General features: G+C 48.3%; 10 protein-coding genes across 10 annotated transcripts; 6 read left to right on the top strand and 4 right to left on the bottom strand.

Moving 5' to 3' along the window:
* Nucleotides 1–437: 437 nt before the first annotated feature.
* Nucleotides 438–2150, top strand: FMAN_14701 (uncharacterized protein; the record flags this gene model as incomplete). Its single annotated transcript, XM_041823009.1, has 3 exons — nucleotides 438–1134; nucleotides 1180–1397; nucleotides 1446–2150. The coding sequence occupies 3 exons, from the start codon at nucleotides 438–440 to the stop codon at nucleotides 2148–2150; spliced, it is 1620 nt and encodes a 539-aa protein (XP_041688633.1).
* Nucleotides 2151–2468: 318 nt separating this feature from the next.
* Nucleotides 2469–3749, top strand: FMAN_14702 (uncharacterized protein; the record flags this gene model as incomplete). The annotated part of the gene is made up of 3 exons (XM_041823008.1): nucleotides 2469–2699; nucleotides 2746–3281; nucleotides 3329–3749. 3 exons carry the CDS (start codon nucleotides 2469–2471, stop codon nucleotides 3747–3749), a joined length of 1188 nt encoding a protein of 395 aa, XP_041688632.1.
* A 668-nt stretch (nucleotides 3750–4417) lies between these two features.
* Nucleotides 4418–5779, top strand: FMAN_14703 (uncharacterized protein; the record flags this gene model as incomplete). The annotated part of the gene is made up of 1 exon (XM_041823007.1): nucleotides 4418–5779. One exon carries the CDS (start codon nucleotides 4418–4420, stop codon nucleotides 5777–5779), a length of 1362 nt encoding a protein of 453 aa, XP_041688631.1.
* Nucleotides 5780–6427: 648 nt separating this feature from the next.
* On the top strand, nucleotides 6428–7224 carry FMAN_14704 (uncharacterized protein; the record flags this gene model as incomplete). Its single annotated transcript, XM_041823006.1, has 2 exons — nucleotides 6428–6960; nucleotides 7026–7224. 2 exons carry the CDS (start codon nucleotides 6428–6430, stop codon nucleotides 7222–7224), a joined length of 732 nt encoding a protein of 243 aa, XP_041688630.1.
* Nucleotides 7225–8350: 1126 nt separating this feature from the next.
* Nucleotides 8351–9421, top strand: FMAN_14705 (uncharacterized protein; the record flags this gene model as incomplete). Its single annotated transcript, XM_041823005.1, has 1 exon — nucleotides 8351–9421. One exon carries the CDS (start codon nucleotides 8351–8353, stop codon nucleotides 9419–9421), a length of 1071 nt encoding a protein of 356 aa, XP_041688629.1.
* Nucleotides 9422–9465: 44 nt separating this feature from the next.
* FMAN_14706 (uncharacterized protein) lies at nucleotides 9466–10686 on the bottom strand (the record flags this gene model as incomplete). The annotated part of the gene is made up of 2 exons (XM_041823004.1): nucleotides 9466–10353; nucleotides 10405–10686. The coding sequence occupies 2 exons, from the start codon at nucleotides 10684–10686 to the stop codon at nucleotides 9466–9468; spliced, it is 1170 nt and encodes a 389-aa protein (XP_041688628.1).
* Nucleotides 10687–10718: 32 nt separating this feature from the next.
* Nucleotides 10719–11168, bottom strand: FMAN_14707 (uncharacterized protein; the record flags this gene model as incomplete). The annotated part of the gene is made up of 3 exons (XM_041823003.1): nucleotides 10719–10914; nucleotides 10965–11052; nucleotides 11117–11168. The coding sequence occupies 3 exons, from the start codon at nucleotides 11166–11168 to the stop codon at nucleotides 10719–10721; spliced, it is 336 nt and encodes a 111-aa protein (XP_041688627.1).
* A 290-nt stretch (nucleotides 11169–11458) lies between these two features.
* On the bottom strand, nucleotides 11459–12331 carry FMAN_14708 (uncharacterized protein; the record flags this gene model as incomplete). Its single annotated transcript, XM_041823002.1, has 1 exon — nucleotides 11459–12331. One exon carries the CDS (start codon nucleotides 12329–12331, stop codon nucleotides 11459–11461), a length of 873 nt encoding a protein of 290 aa, XP_041688626.1.
* Nucleotides 12332–13017: 686 nt separating this feature from the next.
* Nucleotides 13018–14884, bottom strand: FMAN_14709 (uncharacterized protein; the record flags this gene model as incomplete). Its single annotated transcript, XM_041823001.1, has 6 exons — nucleotides 13018–13240; nucleotides 13291–13466; nucleotides 13515–14016; nucleotides 14068–14135; nucleotides 14184–14567; nucleotides 14618–14884. The coding sequence occupies 6 exons, from the start codon at nucleotides 14882–14884 to the stop codon at nucleotides 13018–13020; spliced, it is 1620 nt and encodes a 539-aa protein (XP_041688625.1).
* A 1441-nt stretch (nucleotides 14885–16325) lies between these two features.
* On the top strand, nucleotides 16326–18081 carry FMAN_14710 (uncharacterized protein; the record flags this gene model as incomplete). Its single annotated transcript, XM_041822999.1, has 2 exons — nucleotides 16326–17933; nucleotides 17995–18081. The coding sequence occupies 2 exons, from the start codon at nucleotides 16326–16328 to the stop codon at nucleotides 18079–18081; spliced, it is 1695 nt and encodes a 564-aa protein (XP_041688624.1).
* Between the last annotated feature and the right edge of the window lie 533 nt (nucleotides 18082–18614).

Raw genomic sequence — 18614 nt, 5'->3', positions numbered from 1 at the left:
ACGTTTAACCGTGATTCGCCTATCAATCTCGTCCCTTTTTCGCATCGCATTAAACCCACCAGCCTATAGCATGCCACAAACCCATGTAACCACTCACCTGAGATGTTATTCCCACCGTTAGACACCTTCCCCATTTCGACTAGAGCCATGCATGTGATGGTCGGCTTTTGCCGTACTGACAGCTCTAAGGGTTCTAATGGTCCAGAGCTGAACTGCTAGTGGACTGTTTGTTATACCTTTGGAAATATGGTATACCTACATTCCTAATCTGTTGGCTGCCAAGTCACCGTTAGAGACGAACTCTATTCCCTATTCACTAGCGTCGGTATTGAGCTGGTCTGTTATATCTTGATGCCATCTCTCATCATGTTCGGCCCATCACGCTCACTCCCAGGCATCGCCTTGTCACTCATTCAACAAGTCTCTCGTTTTTCACCATGAGAACCTCGTTCTCGTCCATTCTTTTCAGCCTTTGGCTCCTTTGCCTTGGCGTGCTCGCACACGACGAGTCATGCGGTTGCACTGTCAAGTACATTGTCGTTGAGATACCTAGTCAGACAGTCGCTGCTCAGACCAAGCCTCCGACAATCACTTCTGTGCAAACCAAGCCCACCAATATCCGGTCTAAGCCTAACCAGACGACTGTTCGCGCGTCTTCGACTTCCGCGCACCACAACACCACGGCGACTTTCCTTCCCAAGCCTCCCGCCAAGGTCGACTTGAGCAACCCCGAGAATGCGGTTCCCAAGAAGAACATCTCCATGTCTTACGGCGATGTTGAGAAGCCCCGTAATCAAACCTTCCCTGCGCTCAACACAACCGCTCCGAAGGGGGCCATCGACATGGACCTTGTCATGAATCACCCAGCTGTTGTTCTGGATCACATTGACGCCATTGTCTCGGTCGAGTGTACGACCGATTCCGTCAAGGTCCAGTTCGGAAAGTCTGCTGCTTTCGAGAAGGCTATCGATACTTGGTCTGACGACGAACCCTTCATTCTCATTACGAACAACATGGGCAATTGCAAGACCGAGATTGGCCAAGCTTTCTACCTTGTTGATGGCGTTACTACAGACAAGGGTGATAAGACCATTACTTGCCATGCTGCCGAGAAAGAGCTGGCCGACATTGCTGGTACGTTTCTCTCCATGAATAAAAGAAAAGACTAACATCTTCTAGAAACCTGTGAAATGTCGTTCACCTCCATCCCTGCCACCAAGTTGACGAAGCGCCTCACACTGAACCCCAGCCTTTCTCTCAACTTCGGTACTGGTCTTGAGAGAGATACTGTCCTTTTCCAGGAACAGCCATGGGTGACCATCAAGGCCGAGAAGGCAGAGTTCTCTTCCACTGTCTCCTTCTCTGGCCGCGCCAAGTACAACTTTTGGCGCTTCAAAGTACGTGACTTTGGAGATATGAGTAGCCTAGTTTACTAACTTGAGTAGATGGAAGATCTCTATTTCGATCTTGATACCCATTTCTCAGCTGATGTCGCTTTGGCCGCCGATGTAGCTGCAGCTTGGTCTCGATCTATCCTCTACGACCCCGATACCCTCACATACACCCTCGTCGAAGTTCCCGGTATCCTCTCTCTAGGACCAGGCCTGTCTTTCGCTGTTGGACTAGATGTTGATACCTCAGCCGCCGTTGCAGTCAGAGCTGGCGCCGGTATTGCTATCCCCGCCGCAAACGTCCATCTCGATTTCCTCGATTCGGGTAAGAATGCTGCTACTGGCTGGGAGCCTCAGTACACATCTTACGCCAACATTACCGAGAGCGTCGAGGTCGGCTTGAATGCCAGTGCATCGCTTACTGTCCAGCTCACCTTCAAGCTTCTCGGTGGCCTGGTCGATCTTAGCAGCGGACTTACAGCTACTCCTGAATTTGTGAACAAGTTCACTCTGGATGCTGTACAGTCGGCCCATGCTTCGAATGGTGGGGCTGGAGTGAATCTTTTGGACGCCGAAAAGGTTGCCCCAGTTACGACACCTGACTCAGAACTTGCTGTCGTAAATGAGCCCAAGGATTGCGGTGTTTCTCTCAAGTCCGACTTCATTTTCGATCTGGAGGGCTTTGCGACAAAGTGGTGGAAGGCTAATTTGTATCACGTTGAGGTCCCTATTACCGATTTTTGCTATAATTTCCAGTAGTAATACCTTGGAAACAAGGGCCTCTTGTCATAGATGGCAGATGTAATATTAGTCTTAGTCTCATAATTCTCATATACCCTTTGTGTGATCAACCAAGTTCTGTCTGCCGGAATAAGCTCTCAGCCACCAGTCTCAACTGCAAATAGTGCGATCAACCATTAGCCTGATTGTGTTTGTGTAGGCATCTAGAATAAGTCTGACACCATTACGCCACTCACTCCAGGCATCCAGATAACGGCGCACCATAAAAGCTGAACCAGACGAGACGATGAGATTTACGGTAATAGTTTATCCAAGTCGATGATTTCTCATATAAAGATGTCCGCACAAGATACGTCTGATCTAATCCGCCAACAGGTGGCTGCATGGCTCAACACCACGTCATATGCAGCATCTTTACTAGAACCTCTGGCTGGCGGACAAGCCAATTTTACGTATCGCGCTCACCTTATAAATCCACTGGACGATGGTACAACTGAAGTCGTTGTCAAGCATGGCGAGCCTTATATGGCGCGTCACCCCGCCAATGCCGTCACTGTGAACAGATGCGTGAGTGAAAAAAGGATAAAGGAAGGGTTTGGCTGACACGACAAAGGACGTTGAAGGAGAAATTTTGTCAGAATTGTCTACGGATCCCATAGACGTGATGCAGTCTGGAAGCACTGCATACGCTGTCAGAACAGCAACAGCTTATGCCTACGATACTGAAACCAAGACATTGGTCTTAGAGTATCTCCCCAATGTAGTAGATCTCAAGACCTACTCTCTGAGCCACTTCCCATCCCCGACACCTGAGTACTTACGGAAACCAACCCGCGAACTGGGTAAAGCGCTGGCGATTTACATGGTCAAATTTCATGACATGACCAGGGAGATTATTCGGAAGTCGTTCGAACAGAAGCATACACAACAGCTATCGGGTTTCAACAGGGTGATTGATAGCAGCAATGACATGCAGAACTTAAAACATTTAATCAATTTCGATTGGATGATCGATCGTGTTGAACAGTTCCCTGGAATTCTGTCGGAAGCAAAGGATACATTTCATCTCGTCAAGAACATGGCACTGAAGGAGCTGAGCGACCCGACTGCAGACTTGACACTGATTCATGGCGACTACTACCCCCAGAAGTGAGTACATCCCCAGCTCTTTGAATCCCAATTTAATGACTTGAAAGCATCTTGCTGGAAAATGCCCATCTTGAATCCGCAACTACCAGATCCTTATATGTCATCGACTGGGAAAATTCGCAGGTCGGCGTTCCGAGCCTCGATCACGGCGGCATGCTGGGCGAGATGTATGTACTCTGGAAGTACAAACACATCGACGCTGGGCTATGGATGCTTCAAGGTTACGCTGAGGGGCTGGAGCCTCGGACTGAGGATGCTGCATGGCGAGTGGCCCTTCAAGTTGGGGTACATCTTTTGAGTTTTGGTACTTTGGCATCGGGCTGGGGCACGACTGAGGAAGTGGAAGATATGGCTCGTCTGGCGAGAGACGTTATTGTTAAGGCTTGGACTAGAGATAAGACTTGGTTTGACAAGAGTGATTTTGCCTGCTTGTTTGCAGGTACTACACGAGATCCAGGACACAATTAGATATTCGGGGTCATCGATCACGGGAACTGGAGAGCCTCAATCGATGACCCAATTTTTAAGCATGGCAGTGACACTAGAATCGTCCAAGATCGTGACATAATCAGTGAATATTGGCGAAGCTTGTTACTCACCACGGCAGTGGCCTCGAATGCCGGCATCACTCAAATACAGGGCAAGGAAATGAGTATGATGCTCAGGACCACGTCTGAGTTGTACAAACAACCCGATCACGAATGACATGAATCGTTTACAGCTGGGCACTCGTCTACGAACCAATCGATTTGTTGCATCTACGCGTCGTTGAAAATCTCGATGAGTTTGTTAGCAAATTCTTGATTTGAGCTGATGCCAAGTCCATTCGCTCGGATAATGCGGCCTCGGCTGACGGCGTTTCAATATGGAGCCGCAAATCCCCGATCCAATCAGAGACAGTGATCTTCAAGAACTGCAAGGAACAGAGCCGATACAGGCAGGTTTAGTTGTTGATTTATTTTATGCTGTGACGTCAAAGACACAGCAAGAACATGGGGCTTTGACAACAAACATCACCAATGATCTCATATCCTCACTAAGCATAAAATAAATAAAATAAATAAAATAGCCAGAAACTCAATTGACTTTTTGATCTTCAGCGCACCAGACTCGTTGTGACCTCTCGCTAACTCACCATGGCTCGTCAAAATACCCTTAGCAAGGCTCTTGTAGGCCTGCTGCCTTTCGCTTCAGCAGCTTCACTCAACTCCGAGTACACCTTCAATCCTCTTCACCACCTCGCGGGTATCGCTCCCTACTTCGAGCCCCAAGATCCTCCCGCTTCTCCCGACGCGCCCCAAGGCTGCACCCCCGAGCGCGCTGCGTATCTCGTGCGACACGCTGCCATCTACGCCAACGATTTTGACTTTGAGGAGTACATCGAGCCATTCATTGAGAAAGTTCAGAACAAAACCAAGATCGACTGGAGCAAGATTCCTTATCTGAACTTTCTGGACGATTGGGAACCTCCCATTTCTGATGCTGAGGTATCACTTTTGACCAACGTGGGAAGACTAGAGGCTACACGATTGGGCGTTGATCTGGAGTTCCGATACCCAGACTTCAAGCAGCCCAAGAAGGTCTGGACTTCGTCCGCCGAACGAACCGTCAAGTCGGCTCAATCTTTTGTCCGTGGTCTTGAGTCCGACGATAAGTCGATCAAGGTCGAGACCATTTACGAGTCAGAGGAATCTGGTGCCGACAGCTTGACTCCCTACAAGGCCTGCCCCGCCTACGATGGCTCCACCGGCAGCGATGAGGCCGAAGTCTACCAGAAGAAGTACGCCAAGCCAATCGTCGATCGCTTCAACGCGCTTGCATCAGAGTTCAACTTCACCGTCAACGATATTTTCGGCATGCAGCAGCTTTGTGGCTACGAGACTGTTACTCGCGGCAAGTCGCCGTTCTGTAACCTTGAGCTCTTCACTCCCGATGACTGGCTTGGCTGGGAGTACTCCGAGGACGTGCGATATCACTACAACGCTGGTTACGGCAACCAGATCTCTGGTTACGTCGGTATGCCTTGGCTCAACACCACAGCTGGTCTCCTCCTTGGTGATGACTCCGATGAAGAGCTTTACGTCAGCTTTACCCACCGTGAACTACCTCCCATGGTCCTTGTCGCTATGGGTCTCTTTAACAACTCCGAACCCGCCAGTACAGAATCTCAGATCAACGACACCATGCCTCTGAGCAAGATCAACTACCGTCGCGCCTGGAAAAGCTCTCACGTGTTGCCCTTCCTGAGCAACATCGCCATCGAGCGCCTCAACTGCACCAACACCTACGGATATGAAGATGGAGAGTACTACCGTGTTTTAGTCAACAGTGCGCCCCAGGCTCTACCTTCGTGCGAAGACGGACCCGGAACAAGCTGCACCCGAAAGAGTTTCGAGGAGTATGTGCAGGACAGAGTCGAAAAGTTTACCGGCTTCTCTGAAAAGTGTGGAGTGGAGTACGATAACTCTACTGATATTCTGTCCATTTACAACAATTAATGACTGTCACGATTATGTAGCTTCAAATATATATTTAATATTCATCACACTTCATTCGTTATCGCCGACCCTCATAAACCTTGTAGATCGACGTTAAGTTTTCATTGCCGCAGTGAAATGGTTTAAGACTCCGTTATAGAGAGTTTAAGTCGGCTGTGGTCTGCCGTGACCTTTTACTTCGTGGTACCTGAGAAAAGGATGCCTGAAAATATGACTATGACACCAAGTACACCAGTGTTTTACTCTTTCAATCACGCCAGGCAGAGCAGACCTTGCAATCTCCAGGATACCATTTAACTCACTTGTTATCCAACGTATAAGAAAGACACTTTTTCTTTGATAATCATGATTTGTCTGTAAAAACCTACTTAGGTATTAAGCTTTACAGTCGCGGATTTTCTGACGTGCTGATTTGTCACGCTTTGGGGTATGAACCATTCAAGACGCCTTTGACTTTCATTCGTCGACATATGTTCTCGAAAATTCGCCACATGGGATGAGTATAAGATGCAATGCTCTGCCTGTAAGCTAAATTAACAGGATAAAATGGGTTATCTGTCCGAAATTATCACCTCTGATAATAAAAAAGCACCACCAAGTTGAAGTCGCGCACAACTCTTGTCAACACCGAATTGATCTACAGTCAAGATGAGACGAGCGAGCGATACAGAGACCGCATCCCAGGATAGCTGCTTCACTCTGTTCCCTAACCTACCAGCTGAGATACGCCTGATGATATGGGAAGCCGCCTTACCTGAAGAGGTACATCCTAGGTCGAAGATATGCGAGATTTGGGACTTGAAACGAGGCGAAGACATAATTGCAACCACACCCCGAGCGACAGCTAATATAGCTGTTCTGGCCTGTTGTCACGAGTCCCGTCACTTTGCTACCAATAATGGAAATTTAGTACCATTAAAGAGCCTTGTACCGGGTAAAGTGTGGCAAAAGAAAGTCTGGATAGATCGCAATGTCGAGATCATCTTCATCCCTTTCGAACCGCGCTATCTCGACAGGATCATCAATCTCCCACCGAATGTCAAAGTCCTAGCCGACACAATAGGCAACACATACGACCCCGTGCGCGAAGATACAGTCGGGAAATACATTACCAAATGGCGAAACGAAGGTACTGTCCATATTGATACCTTATATTTTGGCCTTGTGGACGAACTTCCCAGGTAAGTCTTCCTAGCAGCTTCATGATTTACTGCGCGAGACTTGCTAACAAATCTTTTGTAAACAGGAACTTGAAATCAAACAGAGATGGGAGGAGAATACATATTTGGTCTCCGAGGTTTGGAGGCATTCATATGATATGGCCCAGGGAATCTGAGAATGAGAGCGAGCGAGTGCAGCCCAGGGAATCTGAGAATGAAAGCGAGCGAGTGCACCAAAGCATGCTTGAAGATTTCTCTTTTACGGAGTTTCTGTGGGACTTCTGAGTGTTTCTCGCCACTTGACCTCTCATACCTTGCCTTTCACTCCATTGAGTCTTCCCATCTCAAATATCACACGGACTACACGCAATATCTCTATCTCTCTTCCCTGTCTGCAAGCTATAGCGCCTTTAGAACCATGACAGCTGGTTCTTACGAGTATCCCGGCGAGGACAGACCGCAAACTCCCACGAAGTCTTTTTGATACCCCTGCGAGGACTTTACAACCCCGCCTGGGTTTGCTCCAGTGAACCATCTTTCCACTGCTGTTCTTCAGCTTGTGCGAGATCCAAGAAATAAAACTAGGTTCAAGCGATATCGAGTGCCCTTAGGGGCTAGACTATAAAAACATGCACATTGTGCAGGGTCTCCACCCCAAGGAGCAGTACGTAATTGATTTATGTTTCGTTCAGCACGCTGATAATTGTGTTACCAGGGACTATATCATGCAGACGCATACAGACGATATGGCTTGAGGATTCGGCGGATGCAAGAGGCGCTTATCTGCCAGGATATGGGATACAGTAATGATGGTTCCTTCACTGCACAAGATCGAAGTCACTGTCAATTGGGCTCCCAAAACTGAGAACTTTGATTAGATGGATCTGGAAAGAATCCTTTGGGCGATCATCTGACGTAAACGGCGAGCTTGACGCCTTCGTTGGTTTAGCATCTTGTAGTTCTTAAGCACTTAATGGAAACCTCATTCATCTATACCTTTCAGTTCCCTTATTGTTTCGCGTAAGTGATTTCTCTGTGATGATTTAATTTCTCATCCATAAGTCTGGCTGACGACTTACTGATATCGTGTAAGTTTGGTACTCAAACCTTGAGTTCACTTGTCAGAACTCTATGGGGAAAAGGCCCTCACAACAAACAAAAGACACATGGTGAGGGCCCACTAGGCGTCTGAAGGTTCTGAATTAGGAAGTCAGAATAAAAATGAGCAGAAGATATCTTATATAAAAGGGCAACCTCTCCTCTCACGCCCGTCATATTCTCTTGTATCATCATCAGACAAACATCGCATCATAGCATTACCAAAGCTCCCTCAACGCTCTTGTAGCAGTACTAGGTCTCCCTTGTAGCACTGTACACTCAGATATCACCTGCTACCATCATGGGTCAATCCATGTCAAGCGATTTCGAGAGTTTCGACAACTTACCACCAGAGCTTAGGCTGATGATTTGGGAAGAAGCTGTTCCTAAGAGAAAAGACACACATGCAACCTACAAGATTTTCCACGACGCCTTCTTACGTGGTCTGCGGTTTGAAAAGGCAGAGGGGGCAGACGGACCTCGACCCCTCCTGGAGGCATGCTACGATTCTCGGGCCGTGGCAATGAAGAGTGGATCGTACATGACTGTCAAAGACAAAAAACATCGAATATTCTGCAAAGCAATCCGAGGAATTTTCGAAAAAAGATACCATTCGGTCTGGGTTGACAATAGTATTACAACTTTACACATACCCATCGCTGCACTTACATGTGGACGCATCACCAATTTACCTACCAACATCAAGGCTATTGCATGCATGGTGCCTACACCACAGGCACTCCGAGCTTTGCAAAAGTGCCTCACCCACAATCCCGAGTACAAAGGTATCAAAACAGTGTACCTCGGGATTGCTGGCATACCCATCCAGTATAGCAAAGGCGATGACCCAGACTACTATCCCTGCACGGAATCAGAGTCAGCCGTTGTCCCGCTTGACGACGAGAAGTTGATCGCCTATCTTGAATCAGTCTACAAAACCCATGTCTTTGCGGCAATCGGTAACAGGGTGATGTTTGAGGAGGGATTCCATCACAAAAGTGCACTGAGGTTCAAGAATAGCCTCGAAAAAGAGTGGACATATCAACAGGACTTGCGCTCAAAATGGGACCCCAAGAACGGCATCGAGTTACTACCGGCTGTCATCTTTGGACAAAATACGGGGAAAGTAATGCCCTGGAGGAGAGGTCGTCTCCAGGGTGCTGTCCTTAAGCTTCAGATCGGTCAGCGCGAGGCCCAGGCTGACCTAAAGTGGATGCACGGGTTTGCCTTTGATAGCAGAGATGATCACGAAGACGACCTAGATGAGCTTCCGCGTCATGAGTGGCTCCGAAGGACGGCGCGCAGGGAGAAGGATAGGCTCCGGAACTTTTTTTGGTCGCCGCACAGTGCCGAAGGGGAGAAAAGATGGAATGCTGCTCTGTGAAGTAGTGAACCAGTCTCACTCGTGTATATTTGGCATGTTTCGATCTAGATGAAGGACAAGAGATCTTTGTGCGTACTTTCGACCAAATCCCAACCATCACTTTCAGATTGAGATCCCCCCCTCCTCTTATTGTGATCATCCTTACCCGGATCTGGGTATTTCCTCACATGTTCAATGGCCCAGATAAGGTCTTTGCTCAATACAGGAGGTATTCTACCTTCCCCAGACAATGTTCCCAGGCCCGCGATCTTGAAGAACCCTTCCAACCATCCGAAAGTCTCACCAGTCTCCCACTCTATCTCGTGAAACTTCCTTCCTTGCTGTCTACAAAGCTTCTCTCTGTCAAGTTCCCATTTCTTTTGCTCCTCTTTTGGTGGAAGAGAAATGGAGTTTCTCCCCGAGAAGAGTCGTGCAAGTGCGATGGCTTGGTATTCGAAGCTTCGAAATGTCAAGACGCGAGGCATGCCGACTACTGCCAAGTTGGGGATGTCCTGGAAGAAGGTATGCCAGTAGTTGTTGATAAGTTTTCTCTTCTTGTAGTCAAACAGTGGACGGCCGTTTACTTTGCTGTTCCAAAATGGATAAGATGGAAGATATCCTGTACAGTAAATGATGTGATCAAGGTCTTTGAGCTCGCTGCCATCATCGAACACGACTGTACCATCCAGTCGGTACTCTTTGATGACTGTCTTCCATTCCATTCCAAGAGGAGGTTCATCGCCATCCAACCTCCCTCGCGACCTTCGTGACTGGTATAGCGGTTGATGGACAGATTGTAGAAGATCCACTGCTATATCATGACCAGAGGCCGAGTTTCCAATGACGAGGACTCTTTTCTCGGCGTATATCCACGGTGAGCGATAGAATTTGGAGTGTATCACTCTGCCAGGAAATTTCTCCATGTATGCCTCCAAGCCGTCGACTTGCGGAACCTAGTCACATATATCGTCAGACAGTTGTCTTCACCGGGTTAATGTACTTACCCAGGGAATAGCATAGTGCCCGTTGGCAAGTATAACGGCGTCAAAGTCCTCTTGCCACCATACATCGACGTGACGCAGAGGGTCATATTTCCGTAATGTCAACCTCCACGGCTTCAGTCCGCCCTTTGTAGCGGCAGGTAACTGGGAGATGTCTTCTACTGTAGTGTTGAGAGATAAATACTCGTCAGTCTTCTGGGTGGAGAAATATGTTTCGATGTATTGGCGAGGAACATAATGGGGAACGAAAGGTCCATAGGAGAACGGCTGGTCCGAGAATGACATGGCGATTTGAGGCACATTTGTTCTGCTTCGTGTCAGTAACCGTGGATTTGAATGATTGAGTGAGCGACTTGCGTGAGATTCTGATAGATAGGAGTATGGGCGTATCTCTCTTGCTGATTCGGAGGCGTCGTGGTCGGTAAGTTGTCTGGAATCGCAAGTGGCTTATCAATATCTGCTGGGAAGCCCCCAGGCTGAATAGGAGCGACTATCGGGTCGGCATCGTAAATCCTAGTATTGTTGAGTCTAAAATCTTTGCTTCCCAATTTTTCCGTTCTTACCAAGTACCCCCAGGCGTTTCTCTCCGTTCAAACACTCGTATACGGTCGAAGTGATTCTCTGCCTTTAGAGCGGCTGCGGAAATGGCGCCTACGAAAATAGACGATCAGCTCTTCCATAGTTCGTCAAGCGGGGTGAAAGCGTGGGGAATCACCGGCAGCTCCGGCTCCAACAACCGCAACAGACTTGATGTTGTAGTCTCCCATAATGGATTTCTGAAATCAACAATGATATTATTACGGAGAAAGATAAGTATTAAGGATCTATTAAACAGAAGCGACATCAATATAGTTCATATTCCTTATCGCAACACGCCATACGCGGACATCTCTCATCATATTCGTCATGTGTAACATCTATGTCACCATCGCGCATCACGTGAATCATCACTAATCATGCAATGTCTGTAGGATAGATGACAAAATGTCCGAACATGCAAAATGAACAGCACTATTAATTATACATTCTCCTCCCGTTTCGTATGATCACTGAGGCTTCAGGTCGACTTTGCCTCTTTCAGCTTTCTCTCCAACACGTCTATGCCACTAAGCTGTTTGACAGTCGAGTCGAAGGTACCGGTCGGAAACAGAGTGCCTATGCGAGCCAAACCAGCACTGCCGCCTCGAAAGATCAGGTAAGGTGGTTTGCGTTGACTCAAATCTCCAGCGACTTGTTTCGCCCAGGTCATCGCATCAGGTTTGTTCATCCCTACTTCGTTGCCATTCATGCTAGATTCGATAGCCTCCTTGGCGACGTTATAGATCGAATCCTTGGGAAGCTCAGCATCCGGCGAATTGTGGTGAAAGGTTGACTTGACGCCGCCAGTGAACAAGTTGATGGCGCGGATGCCGAAAGGGGCCAGTTCGACTCTCAAGCTCTCGGTCACACTGGCAGCAGCAGCCTTGGATGCTGCATAAGTTCCTTGGAATGGAATGCCAGCTCCGAGAAGACCAGAAGCAGATGTGTTGTTGATAAGTAAAGCGTCGTGGGTAGACTTGAGAAGCAGAGGGACGAAGGCTTGGGTGACCCTGATGATAGAGAAGACATTGAGCTCAAACAGCTCGTGGCTTTTGGTGATGTCAGCATGGATAAGAGGCATACTGTAGCCGGTGCCAGCATTGTTGAGCAAGGCGTCTAGTGAGCCGCCGGTAATTCGTTTGACTTCCTCAACGGCTGCTGAGACGGATTCATCCGAGCCAACATCCATTTCGATGCATTCGAGATCGGCTTCCTTGACCTTGCCCAGCTTCGCTAGGTTACGTCCAGAAGGGAAGACCCGCCATCCACGATCTTTCAACGCAAGTGCCAGAGCCGAGCCAAGACTACCATCCGAGCAGCCTGTTATCAAGATGGTGCGCTTGTCAGACATTGTAAAGTTTTGGTGTTACGTGATTTTTAAGCCAAGGGTTGATGACGAAATAAAAAGGTTAATGATGGCTAACGAAACTGGTGTAACAAGATGAATCTATTTATATGATATGTTTGCTCCATGAATCTTACTTCCTTTCACTTCCTGTGATTGATTTCGACCGCGCACTCGCATAGCGCGGCCAATCAGTCAAGCCGCCCCCAATGGTTGGTCATCATTTCAGGGCGCCAGCGATCTTTTCCACGTCTTGTGATTGGATCAATGAAAAGCCGCCGTTACATTCGGGACATGGCCGTTCTCCGAACCTTTTTGCGTCCAATAATTGGACAGCCAGTTCCGTGCGGGCTTGTAGAGGAAGCACAAAAGAATAAGCAAATAACTCCAGTTCATTGGTCCCAATTATGTTGCAGCAAACGGAACTAGAGACTTTATCACTGGAGGTGGCACATTAGAAGCCAAAAGCATAATCCGGACTGCACATAATTCATGAGTCTTGTGTCCTTTATATGATCTATGGTGTATGAATGCCCTAGCTATTGAACTGATATCGCATCGCTACTATCCACGACATACAGTTCCCAATCAATCATATCGGGGCAATGGTTGCGCCGACTCTAGGATGGCGGAGTTGCGGAGTTTCAGGCCATCCGCCTCTCAGACAAGCCATTTAGATACCTAGTATCTCATCACTTCCTACCCATCGCGTGCTCAATCTCTTTGAGCGCAGCAAGTACCTTCTCATCGTACTGCCTTCGTCCAACAATTTGCAGGTTGATAGGCATATTGGCGTATGTCTCGGGGCTATAGAGGTCATAGTTGAACTTGTCGTCCGCGTTTTTGGGGACGTAGTTTAGGTCCTTGGGGTCCTTCTCAGGGTCGACTGTAGTTACTGGGAAAACTGCCGCGGGGCTGGGATCACTGTCAGCAGAGTTTGGCGGAATATCATGAGGATGACTTACTAGTCAAGCAAATTCCAGTGGGAAGTGTAGCCCCAGTACCGTGACTGATCATGAGGCGCTGCGGCTCCAGGGAATGGCGGACATAGAATCACGTCAACCTCTCTTCCGTCGTTCTTGCTTGTGTATGACCACGCTCGAGCATATGCTGCCCGATAATCGTCGCGCTTGGTGCATAGCTAAGAGACTGTCAGTATTGTCCGATCTTTCGTGCCAATTAGACTCACCTCCCAAAGCTCATGCATCGTCAAATCCTTCACGCTGGGCTGCTCCTGAATAATGAACTTTGTTAATGGGAGTACAGGCTCGCCAGCGGCCTCCATGAGCTCAAGAGCCTCCTTGCCTCCATCTGGCCAGTACAATGCTGATAGGATCTCCCATCCCTTCTTATGGTCCAAAGGCTTACAGTCCCAGTCCACAACTTCCATGCCTGCTTTCCGGCAGGCTTCCGCAACCTCCCTCAGAGCTCTTGTCATGGGAGGATGGGGCTGGACAACACCGTCCCACCATTGAACCGCAACCTTTAGAGGTCTGTCGAATTTAAAAGGAGTCCATGGCTTGGCTGTAAGGGAAGGATCGATGAGCCATGGCTTCTTTGACAATGCGACTTCCATAAACAGTTCGAGGGACTCGCGGTCAAGCGTCATCGGTCCAGGTGTTGAGGAAACGGTCTCCTTGCCGACCATGATCGAGCGCGCGCCCATGACGGAGATTCGCTTCAGAGTTGGCCTGTTTTGGTTTAGTAAAGATAAGTCGGGCATTACTACCATGATAACTCACTTGAAGGCATAGATTCCGTTGTGGGCAGCTGGGCAACGGACACTGCCACCAATATCACCACCAACACCCTATTCATGTCAGTCAAAATCCGAGGCCATGGACAAAATTATGTTTACCAAGATGCTTCCCCGGAAGCCAAGCAAAGCTCCCTCGCCACCACTGCTGCCACCAGCCGTCAAATCGCGGTTGTAAGGGTTGACTGTTCGTCCGTAGATGTTGCTGATGGTCTCAAGATGCATGATGGTTTGAGGTTGAGTAGTTCGCACGTAGAAAACGCACCCTTCGTCATACAAATGGTCATATAAAAGGTTAGAGCCATGAGCTTTGCCAATCCACGCAACGAATGAGGCATGAGTTGAGACGTTCTCGCCGACCATGCCGTGATGCTCCTTGGTAGAAATGGGAAGACCGAAGAGCTTTCCCTTGGGTTCCGGTAGTGAATCGAGATATTTGGCTCGCTCAATGGCCTGATCCCACATAAGCTCGACTAAACAATTAGTCTACTCGAGCTGTTAGCATCCTGCTTGGGTGTAGGTGGGCCATAGCTTACAGCAACCTGGGCAAGAGCAGCTCTCCGCAAGAATGCACGCGTCACCTCCTCAACCTTGATCTCTCGCTTACGGAGGACATCGAGGAGCTCGATCACTGAATACTTTTCTGTGATCTCAATCTCGCGTGCAGTCAAGATACCTTGAGGAAGGCTTTGAGAGCTAAGAGGGAGCTCATCGGGGATGCCCTGTAGCTTTGGTTCGACCTTGCCAAGGCCGATATCGCGCTGTTGTAAGGCAGCTGATACTGTTTCTTTATAAGATGCCATGATGTCTAAGCTGATCTTATCAGTTGTCAGTGATGTAGTCGATTAAGGATGTTAAGGAGAAGGAACACATACTATAGTCTGTAGTATTATAAAAGAAGGATGAAAGAAAGAAGGGACAAGTTCAGAGAATGTCAAATGATTACATTCTCCAAGTTATACAAGTCATGTGGGGTTGGGGTCAGTATCGCCCGTCGGCTTATCCTATGCCGCTATTGGCAGGCCGAGCCGACGATATCCAACCGCTAAACCCCGCATTTGAGCGCCCTTTTCATTGTCAACTTGTCATACCAAATGATAGATAGCCCAAGCTACAGTGCATTCGACAGATTAGATAACGTGGAATTGGTTGAGGCGTAAGATCCTCACGTGGGGTAGCACCGGGACCCGAGATTGCCGGCGATAAAGAAGCGACGCGGCTCCGAGTTTGTCGGGTCCTCCACAGAACTCGGAGCTTTGAAGGGCCTCGGATAATCCTTCTAGAAATGGAAGCTGTTCCAACGTAGGTCGGACCAAACCACTGCCCTCAAGCGTTTAATTATCTTAGCAATCCGTCGTGTTCCCTATTCATTATGGTTAACATCATTTTTGAATTGTTTGGCTGATGCTGCCTTTTACCCATGATCAAGTCTACCACGCAGTTCGCCGTCGGCCGATATATCCACAGATCTCACTAACGTCTCATCACGTGGACTTCATCCAGATGCTCAGCTGGAGGACCTGGGCCTGCCACCATGCAAGTCAAAATAGCTTCATTCCCGCACGGGGATAATGGCCCAGCCATGCCAAGAACTAACCCAAACATAAATATCTAAAAAAGGCAAAGGTTCTGTTAGGGCTACAGTGAAATCCCGCCTCTTTAAATGAGAGCATGCCATTTTCTCTCTCTGAGAAGCATTATGTCTCACGGCCAGGGATACGGCCGAAAACACGAGGGCGATGTTAACGCGAAATATGCACGTTACACAGCCTGTCTTTTTCCCATTAAAATTACCTATTATGCATGGAGGTTCAAGGTTTGAAAAGGGGGCTTGAAAGTTCATAGCGGGACTGAACCTAAAATGACACATGAGAATCGTACCAGATTCGACACTAAAACGAAGTAGCTGAGCGTTTGTTTTAAAACCAGCTGATGTAAATCACAAGTGGAGCTTAATGAATTCCGGTTCGGCATGAGCTCCTCCGCCTCACAAGTGCACACCAACCTTGGCAGCTCCCAGGGTACCCATGCCGAGATATCCAGGTTTCTGTCTAGACAAAAACGTGTAAGGGCAAGTTAGTACAAATGTAAGACCGACCTTGCATTAAATCTCTGGTTTGCCCATACATAAAAATGCAGAGAAAAGAAGAGGGATCCTAATCACCCAGCTTATCTCATGTTTAGAAGATACGAATCCTACGGACTTAATCACATTGCAACCATTCAGGTTCCCTTTCAATCGAAATGCCTATCCAATCAAGGTGGTCTACTCCCACGCCTCGAATATCTCTACCTAGCTGGGTCTTTGGAAGTGAACAGCATGGCCCACGCAATAAAAAGATGGCTTTTGTGGATGCTGATGACCCAAAGAATACTTTGACGTTTTGGGAGTTCGAGTTGTACTCAAGACGCCTGGCAGTAGGTCTTCGTCGTCTTGGCATAACGTCGGGAGATCGAGTCTTGGTGTTTTCTGAGAATGGAGTTTTTGTGCCTTGCCTGTTCTTTGGCATCATCATGGCCGGCGCTATCTATACTGGCGCGACTTCGTCAAGCACGGCTTTGGAGCTCAGCTACCAGTTGAAAGATAGCGGCGCAAAGGTTCTCATTACCAGTACGCATCTTATCAAAACCGCCGTTGAATCAGCACGCGTCAGCGGCCTAGAAAAGAGCCATATCTTTCATCAAGACGCGCGAATTCCCCTCAACAACAATCTGTCTCATGAAGGCGTACGCTCGTGGACTGAGCTTCTCAGCCCTGCTAATGATGCAGAAAGCTTCCAGTGGTTTGAACCGTCAAACCCCGAGTCTGCTGTATGTTGCCTAAACTACAGCTCAGGGACAACTGGCATGCCTAAAGGCGTAGAGGTGACGCACTTTGCCTACGTTTCCAATGGTGAAGCGCACCTCCTACTTCATCGACTTCAGCAAGAAGCTTGGCTGGAGTCCTATCGTGCTCGCGCCCTGTGCTTTCTCCCACTTAACCATGTTGCGGCACAGACAACATTCATTGCCAACTGTCCCAAGATGGGCATGGAGACCTATGTCATGAGGCAGTATAACTTTAATGACATGCTCCGACACATTGAGAAGTACGAGATCACCGAGCTGATGGTTGCTCCACCAATTATCTCATCGCTCGTGGCGAACTCGGCACTGGTGGGCAATAGCCTCAGGACCGTGAAAAATGTGATTTGTGGGACAGCACCACTTGCTTTATCGCTGGAGCAAAGGGCAAATGCTCTCTTCAAAGATGACCGCGTCACTATTCGCCAGGGCTGGGGTATGACAGAGTTGACTTGTCTGGGAACCATGAACGATCCCCGTCTAGCTGGCTCTCCGGGCTCTGTTGGTGAAGCAGCACCAAACTCGGCTATCAAGCTGATGAATGGGGTAAATGAGATTGCGGAGGCCAATAAACAGGGTGAACTCTGGTTTACCAGCCCGACACTCATGGCAGGATACTGGAAGAATCCTGAAGCAACGAGAGAGACTATTGTTCAACAGAATGGCATACGATGGCTAAAGACAGGAGACATCGCATATCTAGACTCCTGGGAACCAGGAGCAAACATCTACCTCGTAGATCGTTGCAAAGAGATCCTCAAGGTAAAGGGTTTCCAGGTTGCACCCGCTGAGCTCGAGGCGATTCTTGCGACTCATCCTGATATCATCGACAGCGGCGTTGTTGGTGCTGGAATGCAGGGGCACGAACTCCCAAGAGCATATGTCGTGAGACGTCCTGACGCGAGTCTTACTGCTCACGATATCACGAGCTGGATTGAAAGAAGGGTCGCACGCTATAAGCGCCTTGACGGTGGCATAGTCTTTGTAGATGTTATCCCCCGAACTCAGGTCAGTGCAGTGCGGTCACATTAAAAGTAAAATCAAGCTAATGAACTCCTGCTGTGTACAGTCCGGGAAAATTCTGCGACGAGTCCTCCGCGATCGCGCCAAGGAAGAGACAAATGGGTTCATATCAGTAAAGGCAAAACTAGCATAGTGACTATGTTTTACATGCGACAAGAGATAGACAATAGACATGATATAGACAATAAATTGACGGTATAAATTGAAAACTGTTGACCTTCGTCCCCCCCTTGAGATTGACGACTCTGTTGGTGAGCGATTTCAGGCAGTATATCCTCACTGCCACTTCCAGCAACCTAAAAACGTCTCCAGTTCGCAAACTTAGATTTGATTCAAGCTTTCAATTTACAAGAAGCCAGAGGTCGACACCGATCTGTTCAAACGTCTCCCTTTTCTGCCTCTTCAGTAATATCCTACACTCCTTCGACGCTAATCCAAGCATCCGACCGCCTTAAACTCTAAACGAGGCGGCCTGAGTAGCAATTTTATGTGTCTACCGATAAAATGGTAAATCTTTGACATAATGGACAACTTGTTTCAACTATGCGGCATTGTGTTTCAACACGATTGATGATCGCTACTAGGTTCCTAGGAATGAGATGGTTGTTCCCTTGGGTGGCCCCCAATCGTTCCTCTCTTTATTACGTACTGGAAAGACGGTGCAAG

The sequence above is a fragment of the Fusarium mangiferae genome (assembly GCF_900044065.1).
Source record: "Fusarium mangiferae strain MRC7560 genome assembly, contig: FMAN_scaffold014, whole genome shotgun sequence".
Taxonomy (NCBI): domain Eukaryota; kingdom Fungi; phylum Ascomycota; class Sordariomycetes; order Hypocreales; family Nectriaceae; genus Fusarium; species Fusarium mangiferae.
Note: the sequence above shows the minus strand (reverse complement) of the source record. Positions and strands in the feature narration are given on the sequence as shown.